Consider the following 18,409-nt stretch of genomic DNA (forward strand, 5'->3'; position numbering starts at 1 on the left):
AACTTATTCTCGACCAAAAATGAAATTAAAATATAGTTATAATACACATATATAGTTTATATAGTTTATAACACACACACACACACACACACACACACACACACACACACACACACACACACACACACACACACACACACACACACACACACACACACACACACACACACACACACACACACACAAACCTAATATGCAAGGTGTTTTTTGAAACCAATTATCTTAATTGCTCTAACATGTAGACCTATCATAACGTTGGAAGCATTTTTTTTGGTAAGAAAAAAATTTGCAGGTATTTTTTGGCAAAACTGTTTTTGAGACTAAAGGGTGAATTTAACGTCCTGCTTTGAGACCCAGCATTTCGACAGGTGGAAAAATGGCGAGAGACACTAGGAAGAGATTGAAAGAAAAGCCTGGGTTATGGAGAAGTATATCTTATGTGACCTAACGTGGTGAACAGTTAAATTTTGTTGAAGTTTTTTTTTTATTGTTTACCTGTAACGTGTTTTACTTATATACCCCTATATTTTTTATATACGTGTATATAAGTATAATATAAATTTAGATATTTTTAAATTTATAGTTGAACAAGCTTTTTATAGCTTCGTTTGTTTTTCATTATCTTTTGATGAATTTTTTTAATGACTATTCGTTTTAAAAAAGTATATTGTGAGATGAATGGTATTACATATACCTTCATACATTATGTATTTACAAATAACAATACCCAAATACACGTTGCTAAATATTTGATTGTTTAACGTGATAAAGGACCGCACGCACATTTTTAAAGTGCGCTTGAAAAATTGTGGTTCATATAACGACGAAATTAAATTTTATTTCTTCACTTTAACTAGAAAAATGGCTAAATCAAAAATATCTACACCAGGATGTCTTTATTCAGATATAGTAGACGAGGATGGACGAGAGATTATATTAGAGTGGTCGGAAAGAAGAAGGTTCAAGCTAAGAAATAAGGGGAAAGTTTACTACCGCGATTTTATGTTATATACCTTTACTTTCAGTACAATCAAAAGTTTTCTGCTTAACTTTAACTTTATGGTGCTTGTTCAAATGGTAATTGCGGTGGTCGCTGTCTATATATCGAAGTATTTCAATTTGACGTTCGATGTAAACGTCAACTTGTTCGTGTCGCCGATAGTTTTTCCGTTAGCGTTCTCGATAAATACCGATTTTCAAAGACGGGAAAAGGTTCTAGATGATTTGGCAAATTTCAAAGCTGCTGGAATGTCGTGGTTTTTTTGTATGCGCGATTGGAGACCGGTTGCTCAGTTGGATACATTTTGGATGAAAGCAGTCCACCAGAAGTTAAAAAGCATGTTGTTTTACATGAGAGAGTACCTTTTAACAGACAAAAGCTACCGACGGAAAATTATTCTAGAAGCGATGTACGAGGATTTCAGTGACGTTAATCAACTGATTGAAAACGTTCGAACCAGTAAACTTTCTTTAAACTCAGCACTTATTAGTAGATGTCAAATTCTTCTCAACTCTTTGTGCTTGGCTTTTGAACGCTTAAGAGTCATTCGAGAATACCGCTCTCCTCGATCCATCCGGGCTTTTAATAAAGTGTTAATTTTTTTTTTACCTATCATTCTTTCTCCTTACTTCGTATTGGTAGGGAAACAAAAGAAAAACGAATGGTCAGGTTATTACATTTCTGTATTAGTAGCATTTGTATTTTCGTCACTTCAAGGAGTACACGATAAACTTGATGACCCTTTCGATGGGATGAGCGAAGACGATATAAATCTATCATCAATTGATGACTGGGCATGTCAATCTTTAGAAGCTATAGCAAATAGAGCTTTTACAGTAGGTCGTTTTAATGTCGAACCTCAACGAAATTTAAAAGATGCTGATGATTTAGATACGCTGAATATATTTACATGTGCGTATGAAAAACCACAACACTTTGAAAAAATTAAATCTCCAACAATAAAGGTTTTACCTAAAACCCCCTCATTCAAGCGTTCAAATACTTTAAAGAAAATACTTCGGAATCATTCTTTGAAGAGTTTTAACAGGCAACCGGTTAAACTACACTCGAACGCAGATTTTCTTGAGAGAATAAATGGCGATACAAAAATCAGACGAGGGCGACCATATATTTCAACAAAGCAACTTGAGTTTGAACCTTCGAAAAATGCAACATCTAATAGCAATCCACACACAGTTACATCTTTTATTTGACAAACTACCAAAAAAAGACATCAATTGGTGGTGATGAGCAAGTACAACGAGTTTTTTTTTAAACAGTACCTCAGGAACCTTTATATCAACGATGTAAATCTGGTGTTTTTGACATGTTAACAGGTCGACAGGTTGATAGGTTGACAGGTTGACGTGTTGAGTGTGTTGATCTCAAAATTATTTTTGACAATTCTGTAAAATTATTTTTTATAAAACAAAATTTGAACGAAATTTTTGCTCCACATTTCAAAACACTTCAATTTGTTTTGTAAACAAAAAATGGGTTCATAATAAATATTTCATCGTTAAATAGTAGATCACCTTATTTTTTTTTAAATTTATGATCATAAAAATGCAATCAATGTATAAATGTTCTGCATTTGATTTTAAAATCATCTAAAATTTTTAAAATTATATTATTATATATGAAATTATTACTGCAGAAAGTTTCCAATCAAAAAACTTAAAAACTTTCGAAGGATCGTGTTACACATTTCGTATAATTTGTCGCTTTTGATTCTTTGATTTGAATAGAGTATACCTACTTCTGAGTCGTGATTACTTTCTAAAATATAACGATTAAAACATGCTTCTCTTATCTCAAAAAGGGTAACTCAACGACCGTTGTTCTTTTTAGAATAGAGACGATGATGAGGAGACGAAAAAACGCTCGAGGAGGAACTCTTTTTTGGGACATTATAGATGAGGAGGGTCGTGAGCCAATATTTGACTGGTCATTACGGAGAAGACTTAAACTATTAACCAGAAGAAACTTTTATTACCGTCGAGATTTTCTCGTGTACACATTTACATGGAACACGATCAGGAGTTTCTTTCGGCACTTTAATTGCATGATGTTTTTCCAGATGGTATTAGCAGCTGTTTCAGTGTATTTATCAATGTATTTCAATTTAACATTTGATGTATATGTAACCTTGTTCGTTTCTCCTATCGTGTTTCCGTTAGCTTTTGCTATTAATGCTGATTTTCAACGAAGGGAAAAAGTTTTGGATGACTTAGCTAATTTCAAAGCCGCGGCAATGACGTGGTTTTTTTGCATGCGAGATTGGAGAGAGGCGGCACATTTGGACAAAATGTGGATGCAAGCTGTACATCTGAAACTAAGAAGCATCCTTTTTCATACGCGTGAGTACCTTATAACAAAAAAAATTTCACGACGCAAAATAATTCTAGGTGCAATTTATGAAGATTTCAGCGATACTTCTCAGTTGATTGAATTCGTTCGTAAGAGTGACCTGCCAGCAAACACGTCTCTTGTTGCAAGAATTCATTTAGTCATCAACTCGCTTTTCCTGGCATTCGAGCGGCTGAGAATCGTTCGTGAATATCGCTCGCCTAGATCCATTCGCTCTTTTAACAAAATCTTTATTTTCTTTCTTCCTACTCTCATTTCACCATACTGCGTGTTTTTGGGGCAAAAGACAAAAAATGAATGGTCGCCGTTCTACATATCTGTGCTAATTGCATTTGTTTATTCAGCTCTGCAAGGTGTCCAAGATAAACTCGACGATCCATTTGATGGATTGAGTGAGGATGACATTGATCTTTGTTCGATAAATGAATGGATTTTTCAGTCTATAGAAGCAAATGTAGACAGGTTTTTACAAATAGAATAGCTTTAATAAAAACCCACAGAGAATTACACAAATTGATGGGCACAATAAGTGGCTTGCAAAATCCCTTCTATTGACTTAACCGACAAAATTATAGATTTCAATTACTACCGGATTGATATGCTCGGTAAGATTAACGCTTTCAAGGTGTTAAATAAACATTTATTGAAGTCTTTTGTTTTCTTAATAAAAAAATCTAAATAGTTAAGAAAAAAAAAGGAGGAAAATCATAACTCTAAGTAACCTCTAAGTTGTTTGAGTTGATGAGCTTTTTTGGAATTTGTTAGTTTTTTACCAAACGCAGAGAAAATCTTATATTTACTAACCATTCGAAGAAACCATCGTCAAAATAATTATTTGAAATAGTTTTATATTTTTACTGTTTTATATATATATTTAATGTTTTTTTATATATAAATTGCGATCATTAGCTTCTCCGGAAGAGAAAAAAGCAAATTTTTTTATTCTGAAAATAGTTCTGAAAAATAATTATGAGTAAAAATCATCTTAAAATAATAATAATTTCTTAAGCTTCAAATAAAATATTAAATTGAAGAATAGTTAGTCGAAAAGACTTAACGTATTTTAAAAGTTTTTCCTTACCAATTTCACTACGCAAATGATATCGAGACCAGATATCGAGACCAGATATCGAGACCAGATATCGAGACCAGATATCGAGACCAGATATCGAGATTATTTAACACAAGCAAATGTAAGAGTTCGTTTTAATTTAAAGTTAAACAAATGAAAAAAGGGTTAGAAAAAAATTTGGTTTTAAATTATACCAGTGAAGAACTAGAAATCCTATAACAATAGCACAACTTTTTACTAATGGTATTTATTCGTATTTTAAAACAAACTATTTGCTTAGCTAAGTTGTTCTATTTTATTTTCACGTGAACTTCAAATAAAGAAATTCGATCATGTTTCGCAAAGCAACAAAGTTTTAAGCTCTTCCGAATGATTTTTTGCTTACGTCAACATCCTCTGAGGGTTATTTTAAACGGTTGATAAAATTGTCTGTTTAAAAAGGACATTTCTCGACCCGAGTATCTAATTTTTGAGTAATTTATCGAATTGAAAATATTTATATTGAGAAGAAGAAAGAGAAGAGCACTCCCATGAAATTAACATTAAATAAGGCTTAAACTCCTTGCGTTTCAAAATCCGTTTTTGTAAACAAGAAGTATTTGGGAGTAGACATTAAACAACTATCACAACTCTGCGTTAATCTTTACTCATTTTCTCAATTACTATTATTTATTTACTCTAAGATCTTTTTTTATTTACTTAAGTGCGTCATATGATTTGTTAACTATGTTATTTAAAGCAATGTCATTTAGAATCCTCTTCAATAGAACTTTGTCGAGAAGTTTTAAGTTAATGAGAACACGATTGTCACAGATTTCAGGTTTGATTTCGCCTTTTATTGTACTTTTTAGCTTAATATACATTCATAGATGTGACAGTTGACTGAAAACTAAAACTTTTTAAATGCTGCTTTTAATTTCTTTTCCTTCTTTGAAATTTAATAATCACTAATTTTTGATCAAATAAAAGTCATTTATTAGCCTTCTGTATTCGTTTTTGTTTTTTTTTTTCTTCTACATTTTTTCTCTTAAAATACTCTGTGCTATCATTTAGATTAATTTTGTTTATTTTTTACAATCTTTTACATTCTTTTCCTGAATACATCTTCACAAGTCAACCAGAGTTATCTTCTAACAACAACACTAACTTTAAAAAGTTCGTTCGAAACTGAAAAGATGGTCGTAATTCACGTCATTGTTACTTATATTCATGAGATGCACTTAGAAAATGTTGGTGCGAATAGTGTCAAATATATCTATTTATAAAATCTTTCTAATGATTATTATCATTAGGAAAAAATTACTACAAGAGAAGTGGTCTTTTGGTCGTGCAAAGTTTGTGTTCATTAAAAGTTGGGAAAGCTCAAACAAAATAATCGAGGCAAACCATAATCCGCTCATAACCAAACAAACCTTAATTTAAAAAGCTAAAAAAATGTAAAGAATTTGTGGCATTAAATTTAAAAAAGAAGTGAAAAAATTTTTTTATAAACACATCGTGTTCAAAAATATTTTGGAATTTAAAGACACATGATACTTTTTTCTTAAGGGGTGGAGGTGGGGGGTGGGGGTGGGGTAACCCTTATTATTAAATTAACTTAATAAAATTAGAATGTAATTTATTAGTATATATTATAAATCACGTGCGTGAATATTGATGAAACTTAATAATTAAGGATGAGAAAGTTTAAAACCTCCACTAAAAGTGCATGCGTTTGTTTCAGGATGGTGTCTGTTTAACCACTGAATGTCCGCTTCCCTTTATATCTATTATTAGCTTCTTCCTGCATTTCAGCTTTAGGTAAAGATTGAACTATTTATAAACATGTCAATCATCAAATTGTTTGTATATATACGCTAGAAACAGAATAAAGAAGGACCAGAAAATTTGTTGAAAAAAGTCTTTCATCCAAATCTTCCTATTTCTACTTATTAGATTTAAATGGCTGCATATAAAAATTAAGTTAAAGTGCTCGCAGGCATAAATTATAATTTATTTTCTTAAACTCTATCTATTCCTTTATTCTTTTAAATTCATTTTAATCCAAATTTTGACCGGAAAGTTCTGCAATTACAAATTTACACACCGTCTTGCAAGGTCGCTGACTATCCAAAAATTTACTTCATGGTTATATCAACACTTAAATGCTCCATAAGACTAATTAAGAATTACAAATACAGAAACACCCTCTAGACTAATTTCTAGACGGTGTTGCTGTATAAAGAGGCAAGACCACCAGAACTGCCTACATTACATAGCCACTAGTTTGCTTTGTTTGGAACTTTTGAATGGTAAAATCTGGTGATCTCTTTATTTGGCGTCGGGATGTTCCAGAATATCTACTTTTGGCACTCTTCTTTCATATTTGGTGCTGTAAAAATTTTCACTATTTTTTCATATTTATAAAGGCGATTTCAATTTTTTAAATAATTTTTTAATTCCATGAACGATTTTTTTAATTTATAAAGAATTTATAAAACTATTGACGTTTTTAAATCAAAAAAATTTAAAATCTCAAAAAGTTAAAAAACCACTTTACAAATATGAACGGCATCTTTTGAAAACAAAAAGCTGACATTGTAGAACATGTCAGCGTTGTGACTATTAAAGGACTCTAATGGATGTGCTTTAGGTTTCCAAGGTGACAAATCTAAGTTATATTTTAAAAATGAGATCTGTCAATCTTTTCTTGCTCGCTTCTTTTCCACCCGTGGATTTTGACGATCCTTCCTCGAATGTAGCAAACATTTTTCTAGCCGCATAGCAAGTTCAAAAGCTAAATTACGAAGCTTAATCAATTTAACACATACATACCTTTAAAGCTCTAGTATAGCATTTTTTTAATAACTGGTCTTCCACTTCTTAAAACCTTAAATGAGACTGGTAGAATGGGCTTTAACTTGAAACTAACTATTCATTAGTTGTTTAGCTTATGCTAGTTTTTTTATGTAATATGGATCGGTTCCTATTGCTTGTTTGCTTATCTTTTGCTTTGAATTTCGTTTTGCATATCTTCAACAACTTGAACCATAGATTCTGGTCTCTACCAATTTTAGCTGTTGACAGACGCTTATATTCAAGGTTTTAAAAAGAAGAAAATAATCTTTAAATTAACTTGCAAGAAAAAAAATTTACAAAGTGCCTTTTTTTTAAGTGAATACTTAATGTATGCTTTTAATTTAACTTATGCTATCAAGTAAAAGTTATCACCTTTTTAATACTATTCCAAATTGATTTTGGTTTCATTTCGAATGATTATAAATCTAAACTTTTTATGTGAGAATATTGTTAAAAACATTTATGAATTATTTTTTGAAACTTCTGTTTGGGTTCCATACATTTTAAGCCTATGATTTTAAAAACTTAAAAAAATGCTTTTTAAAAATTAAAATACATCAAATTTTTCTGTCGGCCATCGGTTATTTTTTTTGTCGGCCATCGGTAAATTCAATGCTTGTATTTGGTTTCGCTTCACTACAATTTGAGCCACTCCGGTTAAACATGAATAATAGGGTAATTATTTTTGATTTTCTTTTTTTTTTTTTATTTCACACAGAGCAGATTTTAAATAATAGGTTTATTTACCATTTTTGTATGAGTTTTTTTTTTTGCTGTTTTTTAAAAACTCTATTTGCCGTAGCATTAGAAAGATTTGTCTTTTGATGTCCAAAAAATTTACGTTGTGCTTTTTTTTTTAGTGCTTTTATAAACTTTTTTTTATTGATACAAAAATATTGTAAAAACAACTAACAAAATGTGCTCCAGGTTTTATAGAAGATAATTTATGTTTCTTGAAGCACAGATTATTTCAGTACATGGCTATTTTAGTACGAATCTCCTCCACGATATATTTTTTTCTATGAAAAAATATTTTTTAAATTTTTATTCAGCTGTAATCAAAAACTGAGATATACCTGACTATAATTCCATTAATATTATTAGTGATGGCTTATCATTTTATATACACTTGTTCAATTTCTTTATAAGATTTAAATGCTGATTTAAATATTTCTAACTCTCTGCTTACTTATGACACAAATAATACACAGGTGGTTCTCTTTATTTAGGATTTATAGATTTATTAATAAACTTTTGTTGTAGATAATAAAAACTATGGCTAAAAGAAAAATAGCACTGGGTGGTGCACTTTTTTGGGACATAATTGACGAAGAAGGACGTGAGATAATATTAGAATGGTCAGAAAAGCGACGACTTAAACTGTTAAATAAACGTTTTTACTATCATAATTTTTTGATTTATACATTTACTCTCAGTACATTGAAAAGCTTTTTTCAAAACTTCAACTTTATGGTATTTGTACAAATGGCAATAGCTGCTATTGCAGTCTATTTATCGAAGTATTTCGACTTGAAAATTGATGTCAACGTCAACTTGTTTGTCTCGCCGATAGTTTTTCCGTTAGCGTTCTCGATAAACACCGACTTTCTAAGACGGGAAAAAGTACTGGATGACTTAGCAAACTTTAAAGCCGCAGGAATGTCTTGGTTTTTTTGTATGCGTGATTGGAGAGAGGCAGCACAGTTGGATACATTTTGGATGAAAGCAGTCCACCAAAAATTAAAGAGTATGTTGTTTTACATGAGAGAATACCTCTTAACTGAAAAAAGTGCTCGGAGGAAGGTTATCCTAAGAGCTATGTATGAAGACTTTAGTGATGCCAACCAACTTATTGAAAGTATACGAACCAGTAAACTCCCATTAAACTCAGCACTTGTAACAAGATCTCTCGTTCTTTTAAACACAATGTGTTTGGCTTTTGAACGTTTGAGAGTCATACGCGAATATCGCTCTCCGCGATCTATTCGCGCTTTTAACAAAGTATTGATATTTTTCCTGCCAATCATTCTTTCCCCCTATTGTGTATTTGTTGGACGAAAGAACGAAAATGAATGGTCACCTTATTATATTTCTGTCTTAGTAGCATTTGTGTTTTCTGCTCTTCAAGGAGTTCAAGATAAGCTTGATAACCCTTTTGATGGGATGAGTGAGGATGATATCAACTTATCGTCAATAGATGACTGGACATGTCAGTCTCTAGAAGCTACAGCAAACAGATCATTTACTATTGGAAGATTCAAAGTTGAACCTAAAGGAACATTTGAAGGTGCAAAAGGTTCTTATATATCATCTTCAAAACTTTCCGCATCAGCCGATCAAACGCAACATTACGATAAGAAAAAATTTAGTGGTGCAAAACCGCTTTCTAAAAGTGTCTCTTTTATGCGCTCCAGTATAAAGCGTGTAAGTACGCTGAGGAAAAACACTCCGAGTCAACCTTTCAAAGATTTACATGAGTCAAATACCGAATCATTTCATCCTGAGCTGCATCCGTACGCAGAAGTTCTTGATAAGATACAAGGCGTTACTACAATTTTGCGAGGAGGCGTTATTAAACCATTAAAGCAGTCTAATGAATCGTTAGATAAATCTAGAAGCGAATCTTATGAATCTTTAGACGATATAACCCTCAAATAAATTTTGAACTTAAGAACAAGGAGACGTCACAGTCGCTTCAAGGAGATGAAGTAGATTTTTTCTATTAAAATATTTGTTAGTTTTTTTTTGTTTTTTTTTTGAGTAGAGAAAATCTGCATAACTTTAAATGTTTGCTATTTAAATTTACAGCTTAAATTATTTTTTTAACATAATATATATTTTTTTCTTGTACTTTTCTTCTACATTGTTTGCTATTTTAAAAGTTGCTCACGTTTTTAATAAAATTATAAATCAATATGAAGTTAAAATTATATGATATTAGGTAATGTATAATTAAAATGATATAGTATTAATCAATAATAGTTAACATCAATTATTGTTAATTGATATGTAATTAAACTATACGACATGAATTAATATGTTATTATTAATTGATATGTAATTAAACATGAATTAATATAAATAATGACATGAAATAATACGTTATTACAATCATATGAACTAATATGTAATTAAAGTGAGATAATATGAATATACATATTATGAAGAATAATGAAATAAATGAAAAATAATATGAAGATTGAATTAGCATCTCGTTTACATGATACAACATTTTTAATTGACGTTGTAAATATGAAACTGAAATTATTTAATCGTAAATTAACTAAAGTTCATTAAATTTAATACAAAATCAATTAAAATAAATCTAACTAATGTTGCAATATGTAATTAAAATTAAATGATACGAAATAGCATCCAATTACTATTATATGATATTGATTAATACGTAATGAAATATGTAATAAAAAAGAAAAAATAAGAAAAAATATGTAGTTAAAATAATACAAATAATATTATCTGCAGATTATGATTTAAAAAAACCAAATAATTAAACATTCTTTTTAGAAAAAGAACAGAAAAAGCGGAATGGGTAAAAGAAAAAATGCCCTGGGTGGAACACTTTTCGGCGATATAATAGAAGAACGAGGACGCGAGCCAATCCTAGAATGGTCTCAAAGAAGAAGGCTTAAACTATTAAACAAGGGAAGCTTATACTACCGAGATTTTTTGGTGTATACATTTACCTTCAACACGCTGAATAGTTTTTTTCAAAACTTTAATTTTATGGTGATTTTCCAAATGGCATTAGCAGCTGTTGCAGTGTATTTATCAACGTATTTCAATTTAACATTCGACGTAAATGTAAACTTGTTTGTTTCTCCTATTGTGTTCCCGTTAGCTTTTGCTATTAATGCTGATTTTCAACGAAGGGAAAAAGTTTTGGATGACTTAGCTAATTTCAAAGCCGCGGCAATGACGTGGTTTTTTTGCATGCGAGATTGGAGAGAGGCGGCACATTTGGACAAAATGTGGATGCAAGCTGTACATCTGAAACTAAAAAGCATCCTTTTTCATACGCGTGAGTACCTCATAACAAACAAGATTTCGAGACGAAAAGTAATCCTCAGAGCGATTTATGAAGATTTTAGCGATACTACTCAACTGATTGAATTAGTCCGGAAGAGTGATCTGCCAGCAAACACCTCTCTTGTAGCCAGAGTACATCTTATTATCAATGCATTGTGCCTGGCATTTGAGCGTCTCAGAGTTGTTCGGGAATACCGTTCGCCTCGATCAATTCGTTCCTTTAACAAAATCTTTATTTTCTTTCTTCCTACCATCATTTCGCCTTACTGTGTACTTCTAGGTTATAATTCGAATAACCAGTGGTCACCGTATTACATATCTGTATTAATAGCATTCGTATTTTCAGCTCTTCAAGGAGTTCAGGACAAACTTGATGATCCGTTTGACGGAATGAGTGAGGATGACATTAATCTATCATCAATAGATGAATGGACATTTCAGTCTCTAGAAGCTACTAAAGACAGGTATTTTAAATTTGAGCAGCTAATCAAAGAGCATCGAGAGAGTTCAGATGAACCGAAAAATTTAACTCAAGCTCTATTTCCTTTAACATCAGCTGATCGAAAATTGACAACTTCTGTTTTTAAGGAAGATCAATTGTTGAATGTAGTTCCCTTACAAAGTTCAATCCAGCATAAAAGTGACAAAGGCTCTATAGCTCCTTTGAAAGGTATATTGAAAAAAGAATCATCAAGCAAATTAGTGAATACTCAGTTTCATCCCCATGCTGATGTTCCCCAGTCTAATTCATAGCCTCATCCCCATGTTGGTGTTCTTGAAAAAGTAATCGTTTAACAAACCATTACGATAGATAATAGAAAAACTATCTGCTGGTGATTGGAAAAACGTTGGAGGTAAACTATTAGACTATACATACCCTGTTACAGTGCTTCTATTCCATGGAACACCATAAGGCTGTAGAACCTCTTTAATTTGTTTCAAGATCGTCGTTGATTGGTGATATTCTAAAATTGATTGTCGTTGATTGGTGATATTCTAAAATGATAAAACACGTAAAAATCGTAAAGTGCATTTTACTTTTATCTAATTTGATCTTGATGAACAAAAAAGAATTATTATACAATGCACATTGATATTATATTTTTATTGTATATTTGAAAGTAGTTTTAAATAACGACATTTCGCGAGGTTAGAATTATTTTGTTCCATCTCCAAATTTAAACATTGAGAGAAAGTTTTTGATTTTTTTCTAAAAGTAAAAATTACTTAAAATTTTAACTTTAATTTTTAAAGAAATAATAACCTATGCTTTAAATAATTCATGTTTAAACAAGTTATTTAGAAAAAAGTTTTTTTAAAAAAAAGCGTATTTTTTTAAAAGTAATAGTTGCATGCTAAAATTAATAACTCATTTTCTTCCAACTCTTAAAAAGGGAGAGCAAAATAATTCTAAACTCGTGAATTATCTTAACAGCAACGTTATGTAAAAGGTTAACCATATTGTAAAGGGCGGGGTTTTCTAGATTGCGGAGATTGTGAGGGTGGTGATGTGTGAATTCCGCAAATAGTATGAGGGTGGCAATGGTGTGAGTAGCGCCAAGTAGAGTGTGAGGGTGGAGATGGTGTGAGTGATGAGAATATGTGAGGGTGGTGTTACTTTTCAATAAAAATATTAACACAAATAGAAACAATAATGAAAATGCTAAATCGAAAAATATATACAAAATGACAATACTTACCACTGGTTTTTCTTTTCTTACTTATATTATTTAACATAAATATTCTCAATTATTTATCTCATGAATTTATATTCTTTTAAAATTTAAAAATACAAATAATAATATACAATCCAAGTCACTCAAATATCTTCTCTTACCACCTTTGGACTCGTGACCTGAGTGTCTTTCCATATTAGAACTATTCTCATATTGAAATCTTCTCTTTCTCATTTTCCGAAAATCACTTAAGATTTTCTTTTAAAAAAAAAGATCTCTTTTTGACTTTTCTCCTAAAATCTTCACCAAAAATTTCTTTAAGATTTTCTCATAAGAGTCTTCTTCTTTTTCCCATAAAATCTCTCACAAAAAATCCTTCCAAACGCTCTGGAAAAAAATCTTCCAAGAAAATCCCCCAAAAATTCGCCAAATTTTCTCAACTACTGTTTTTACATGTCTGCAGATGTTTTCCTATCTCAGGTGATGTTCTGGCGTAAACAATGAATTTTATATTCAAATTAGTGTACTTATTTCGACCTCTAAGAAACGGGTTTTACCAGTTATCTTTTGATTTGCATTCGTCTCTGGTCTCGATTTGTTTGTAAAAATCATAAAAGAATTACAGAATTGTTGCGTGCCTTACTAATTGAACTAATACCATTTATCGTTGCGGTTACGTTTGAATTTCTGGTTGTTATTATGAAAACAGTTTTAAACATTAATGGTGTTTTTTGATTTATTTTTCACCCAATTGTACACGTGTGTCCATCTGGTGTTTCGGCCGTCTCGCACTTTTCTTCGATTGAAAATTGGATGTTTGAGTTGTGTAAAACTTAAAGATGTTTAAAATTTCTTTCGTCTTTCCTCCTCACTAAAATAATGAAAAGCTTAACATAATGAAATTGTTTGTCTATTTTTTGATGATAAATTTTCCTTTCTTCTTTGCGACTGGTTTTTGTGACAAATTTTGTCTCAGAAGTTACAATATTAGCTCTAGTAGTGAACGTATGCTAGACGAGGTTCAAAAAGATTTTGTAGATGAAAAGTTCAACGCAAAATTCACTTCACCAAATATTGAATATTAGTTGATACACGAGAAGGTTTGTGGATATGTTTTGGAGTCCATAACGCAGAAGTATGCTCAAAGCTCGCATCTCAGGTTGCTCGAACTTCTTACAAAATATGAAACTCAATCTACTATACACTCTGCCTTGAACTCAGTCTGAAACTATTGGTGCAAACTGCCTACAACTATTGACGATGGTTCAAGATCTAATCAGTGCGTTGAATGAGTAGATGAAGTGCGAGCTGGAAAAAAGTGAGCTTTTCAGTGTTTTGCTTTCTAATAAACAGATTAATGCATATTAGTAAGAAACTTTATTACGGGTTGCTAAAATTTTCTTACAATGAAAAGTATACTTTGAAATATACGTACAAAAATATACTTGTAAATTCACGTCACAAAAAACTTATCGATAATTTATATAAATAATTATAACCAAGAGTTAGAAATTTCGAAGCTATAAAGATAAAGAAAAAAAAAGTGGGAGATGAATTTGTTTACAGTTGACTTTTTGCATTTTGTAACAAAACAGCTCCGCATGTATAAAAATAAAAATATGAAAATTTAAAAAATTGTAAAACTTTGGGTTTTTACGTTAGTATATTTCGTGCGAACTTATCTAAGCAAAAAGATCGCTTTTATTGTAAAATGCGTTGTTTAAATTACTAAACACTACTTTTTATACTTCCGCGGTTTTATTATTCGATAATTTTCTTCCGCTTTTTTTTTTATTAAAAAGCAATGTTACCACGGTAACCGTGCAACAAAAGACAGTTTATAAAAGCATTTTTTCCTGCAAAAGTTATAACTTTATAACAAGTCGGTATCAAAAAACAAAAGCCGTTGATTTTTTGAGACATTCTTCTTCAATAAACTTCGCGTTATCACTGAGTATTTGCTCAGCATGATTTGTTTTCTAATTTAAACCGAAAGGTTAAAAAGTGTTGCTTAGTAAATGTAGATTACAATTGAGAATCGGTTTATGATGAAGTTCAATACATGGTGGAAAGAGGTATATTTTATTTCTAATGTCTAATAGTAATGTTTGGTATACAGCAACCTAAAAACAGATGCTAAAATTCGCTAGAGCCTTACATGCGGATAACATCTCTTATCAACTTAGTTAAATGATAAACTGGAAGAGAGGTTTTATTATTTTCAAAAAGTTAAACCGAAAAAACATTATTTCAAAGAGAGTTTTGTGCTATTTAAAAAACTTTCAATCTGCAAACATTTTAAAAACAAAAATTTTCAACCGCAACGAAAAAAAAATCACAAAAAATCTTACAATAAAAAACTGGCAAAAATGCCATATCAGAAAACCGCACAAAAATTTCCAAAGGTTCAAGAAATTGCCCTTCCATTCGTTAATTTATTGTGCTTAACACTTGAGCCGGAAATGCTTCTAAAATAATAACGTAATTAAAATGAGGGAGTACGTTTTTTAATTGTAATTTCAACCAGTTTTGTCAAGATGTTTCCAACTAACAGTTTCCGATATAACAGAGGCCAGTGTTTCATCACGACTCTCTACGACTTAAGTCGAATAGAAAAAGGTCGCTTAAAGTCAGTCGGTAAAACGGTCTTGAAGAAGCTTAACATATATAGTTTCTTATGACTAACATTATAAATGATAAAGCAAGCCATCTTCTTACATTTCAAGCGATACAATAACCTTATAAGGCTAGCATCGCGCCTTTCAGACGAAAGGCTATAAAAAACGTGATTATCGTAGCTTTGATATTCGTACGATCAAGTTTAAATTTTAAAACTAAAGGACGCTTTAATACAGGATTAAAAGGTAGTTCAGCGTAAATCTTTCAACGTAGAGGCAATTAAAACTTTTTAACAACGCTGTATTGTTCTAATGCTCCTTCAATATTTATCTATTTTATTCCTGCAAATAGCTAACTCTTTTACTGTATTATAAATTCTGATTAACGCATCGATGAATTCAAAAACAGAATTACAAAGAATGCACTTCTTAACAATTTAATATTATTTGACGCGCAAGTAAGAAAATCGTTTATTCTATTTTTTTTTTTTTTTCTTTTTAAAATAAAAAAGCATTTGAAACAATAGGGAATGCTTCATTCGTCTGTGAAATACCTTGTAGTGCTCCTTTTTCTTCTGTTTGCCAAATTATGTTACGATATTTTTTCGTTGACTTAACATGAAATTAAATTAGTTAAAATGTTGTCAAATTGGATGGCAACTGTGATTAAGTATTACAAACGATTCATCAATTAGACTTTTTGTCTAATTGATGAATCGTTTGTAATACTCTAAGATATTTTAAATACAAAGAATGAAAATATTGTTTTAATGGAATTGCAGCATTTTACTTTGTAAGGGGCTCAGATATTTTTCATGGTATCAGCAAACAATCTTAGATTTTTATAGCGTACCTTTCGCTGGAATCCATTAAAATAACAAGAAAAATTAACAATCAACTTAAGAAAGAAGATAAATTTGTTTGTATTTTATTTAGAAAATGAGGCAACTGCCTAAAAGAACGAAAATATATGGAGGCGGACATTTCTGGGATCTTCAGGATGAAGAGGGACGAGAGGCTATTTACGAATGGTCGCAGGAGCGAAGGCTCAACTTATCAACCAAAGCAACATTATACTATCGTGGTTTTCTTGTTTACACTTTTACTTTGAGTACTTTAAAAAGTTTCTTTCAAAACTTCAATTATATGGTCCTTGTACAAATGGTAATAGCAGCTGTTTCGGTTTATTTGTCAAAGTATTACAATTTGACCTTTAGTGTCAATGTCGGTTTGTTTGTATCTCCTATCGTTTTCCCGTTAGCATTTTCCATTAATACTGATTTTCAACGACGTGAAAAAGTTTTAGACGATTTAGCAAACTTTAAATCTGCGGGTTTATCATGGTTTTTTTGCATGCGTGATTGGAGAGAAGCAGCACATTTGGATATACTTTGGATGCAGGCTGTTCACCAAAAACTGAAAAGTATGCTTTTTTATATGAGAGAATATCTTCTAACAAACAAGACATCCCATCGTAAAGTTATTCTTAGAGCGATGTATGAAGACTTTAGTGATACTAATCAATTAATAGAAAATCTTCGCGTTAGTGATTTACCGGCGAACTCAGCGCTCGTATCAAGATCTCTCGTTCTTCTAACTTCTCTATGTTTAGCGTTTGAGCGCCTTCGAGTAATTCGTGAATATCGCTCACCGCGATCTATTCGCTCTTTTAACAAAGTGCTGATATTTGTTTTACCTATTGTTCTCTCGCCATATTTTGTTTATGAAGGTCAAAGGTCAAAAAATAACTGGTCACCGTATTATATATCTGTGCTTGTGGCATTTGTCTTCTCTGCTCTTCAAGGCGTACAAGACAAACTTGATGACCCATTTGATGGAATGAGTGAAGACGATATTAATCTATCAACAATTGACGATTGGACTTTTGAATCTTTAGATGCAACTGCAAATAGAACGTTTACAATTGGAAGATTCCGCGTGCAAACCCAAGTTAGTACCGGGGGTTCTAAAGAAGTAATTTTCCCTAGAAGCTCTTTTAGTTCGTCAATCGATCACATCGACAAATCCACGGCTCTAAGTCGGAAGTTTTCTACAAGGTATGTCTCGTTTTCTGGCGAACAAAAGCAACACAAAAATAGTTCATTTGAACGTCCATCATTTAGACAATCGGTTTCTAGAAAAAGCACTATGCGAAAACTGTCGGAAAGAAGTGAATCTCTGATTGATTCTTTTAACTTAGAATCTCATCCTTATGCAAATATTCTTGACAAGATTCAAGGTAACACTAAGATCTTTCCTGGAGGAGTCACTAGACCTGTAGATGATACCTATCGTCACAGTTTAAACTCTATCGGTGAGGATAGTGAAACAAATGAAGATCAAAACCCGCTGCCAATTTCTGATGATAGTACAAATACTCCTGGGACCAGTTGCAAAGAGTCTCATTCAGTTTCTACTGATGCGTTTGAATCTCCAACTACTCCCTCTAAGTTACGCTTGTATCAACCGAAAAAACCAAAGTTCGGTTTTAAAATGAGAAAAGTATCAAGGGGAAGTTCTAAAGAAAGAATTCGATTTTTAAAGCCTGAAAAAGAAAGCACTCACAGTGAGAACTTTGTTGTAATTGATACAATGAAAGATAGTAAATCCAACTCGGATCATAACAACTCAGATTTAGATGACAGCGTATTTGATGACATCAGCATGTAGCATCTAAATTTAATAATTATCGATTTATTTTTAGGATAAACACTGCAAGGATTCGTTTTTAAAATAGAAGTTTATGAGTTTTATTTCATTTTGTTTTATAAGTAATCGCAATTTAAAA

The 18,409-nt window shown here is 31.4% G+C and overlaps 5 protein-coding genes across 7 annotated transcripts; all 5 read left to right on the forward strand.

Annotated features, from left to right (window-relative positions):
* Positions 1 to 125: 125 nt before the first annotated feature.
* On the forward strand, positions 126 to 2,980 carry LOC149876313 (uncharacterized). The gene is made up of 2 exons (XM_090075514.1): positions 126 to 2,255; positions 2,852 to 2,980. The coding sequence occupies exon 1, from the start codon at positions 862 to 864 to the stop codon at positions 2,212 to 2,214; it is 1,353 nt and encodes a 450-aa protein (XP_089931640.1). The 5' UTR covers positions 126 to 861; the 3' UTR covers positions 2,215 to 2,255; positions 2,852 to 2,980.
* Positions 2,862 to 5,106, forward strand: LOC149876314 (uncharacterized). Its single transcript, XM_090075518.1, has one exon. It carries the CDS (start codon positions 2,862 to 2,864, stop codon positions 3,849 to 3,851), a length of 990 nt encoding a protein of 329 aa, XP_089931644.1. The 3' UTR covers positions 3,852 to 5,106.
* A 50-nt stretch (positions 5,107 to 5,156) lies between these two features.
* LOC145191186 (uncharacterized) lies at positions 5,157 to 9,988 on the forward strand. The gene is made up of 2 exons (XM_090075512.1): positions 5,157 to 5,262; positions 8,544 to 9,988. Exon 2 carries the CDS (start codon positions 8,556 to 8,558, stop codon positions 9,936 to 9,938), a length of 1,383 nt encoding a protein of 460 aa, XP_089931638.1. The 5' UTR covers positions 5,157 to 5,262; positions 8,544 to 8,555; the 3' UTR covers positions 9,939 to 9,988.
* An 838-nt stretch (positions 9,989 to 10,826) lies between these two features.
* LOC145191187 (uncharacterized) lies at positions 10,827 to 13,022 on the forward strand. The gene has a single exon (XM_090075515.1). It carries the CDS (start codon positions 10,827 to 10,829, stop codon positions 12,078 to 12,080), a length of 1,254 nt encoding a protein of 417 aa, XP_089931641.1. The 3' UTR covers positions 12,081 to 13,022.
* Positions 13,023 to 14,194: 1,172 nt separating this feature from the next.
* Positions 14,195 to 18,409, forward strand: LOC149876315 (uncharacterized). 3 transcript variants are annotated; one of them, XM_090075511.1, is made up of 2 exons: positions 14,195 to 14,321; positions 16,558 to 18,409. In XM_090075511.1, exon 2 carries the CDS (start codon positions 16,561 to 16,563, stop codon positions 18,289 to 18,291), a length of 1,731 nt encoding a protein of 576 aa, XP_089931637.1. In that variant the 5' UTR covers positions 14,195 to 14,321; positions 16,558 to 16,560; the 3' UTR covers positions 18,292 to 18,409. The 3 variants fall into 3 exon arrangements, with proteins under 3 accessions (XP_089931637.1, XP_089931635.1, XP_089931636.1); XM_090075509.1 differs by lacking the exon at positions 14,195 to 14,321 and adding an exon at positions 14,850 to 15,078; XM_090075510.1 differs by lacking the exon at positions 14,195 to 14,321 and adding an exon at positions 15,845 to 16,079.

The sequence above is a fragment of the Hydra viridissima genome, unplaced genomic scaffold (assembly GCF_058129835.1).
Source record: "Hydra viridissima isolate aposymbiotic clone 2 unplaced genomic scaffold, HvirCarnegie_v1 scaffold_22, whole genome shotgun sequence".
NCBI lineage: Eukaryota > Metazoa > Cnidaria > Hydrozoa > Anthoathecata > Hydridae > Hydra > Hydra viridissima.

Coding starts and splice junctions, on each gene's coding strand:
- LOC145191187 (XM_090075515.1), top strand. CDS start 10,827: ATGGGTAAAAGAAAAAATGCCCTGGGTGGAACACTTTTCGGCGATATA.
- LOC149876314 (XM_090075518.1), top strand. CDS start 2,862: ATGATGAGGAGACGAAAAAACGCTCGAGGAGGAACTCTTTTTTGGGAC.
- LOC149876313 (XM_090075514.1), top strand. CDS start 862: ATGGCTAAATCAAAAATATCTACACCAGGATGTCTTTATTCAGATATA.
- LOC149876315 (XM_090075509.1), top strand. CDS start 15,049: ATGATGAAGTTCAATACATGGTGGAAAGAG. Junction 15,079..16,557: donor TCAATACATGGTGGAAAGAG/GTATATTTTATT, acceptor TATTTTATTTAG/AAAATGAGGCAACTGCCTAA.
- LOC145191186 (XM_090075512.1), top strand. CDS start 8,556: ATGGCTAAAAGAAAAATAGCACTGGGTGGTGCACTTTTTTGGGACATA.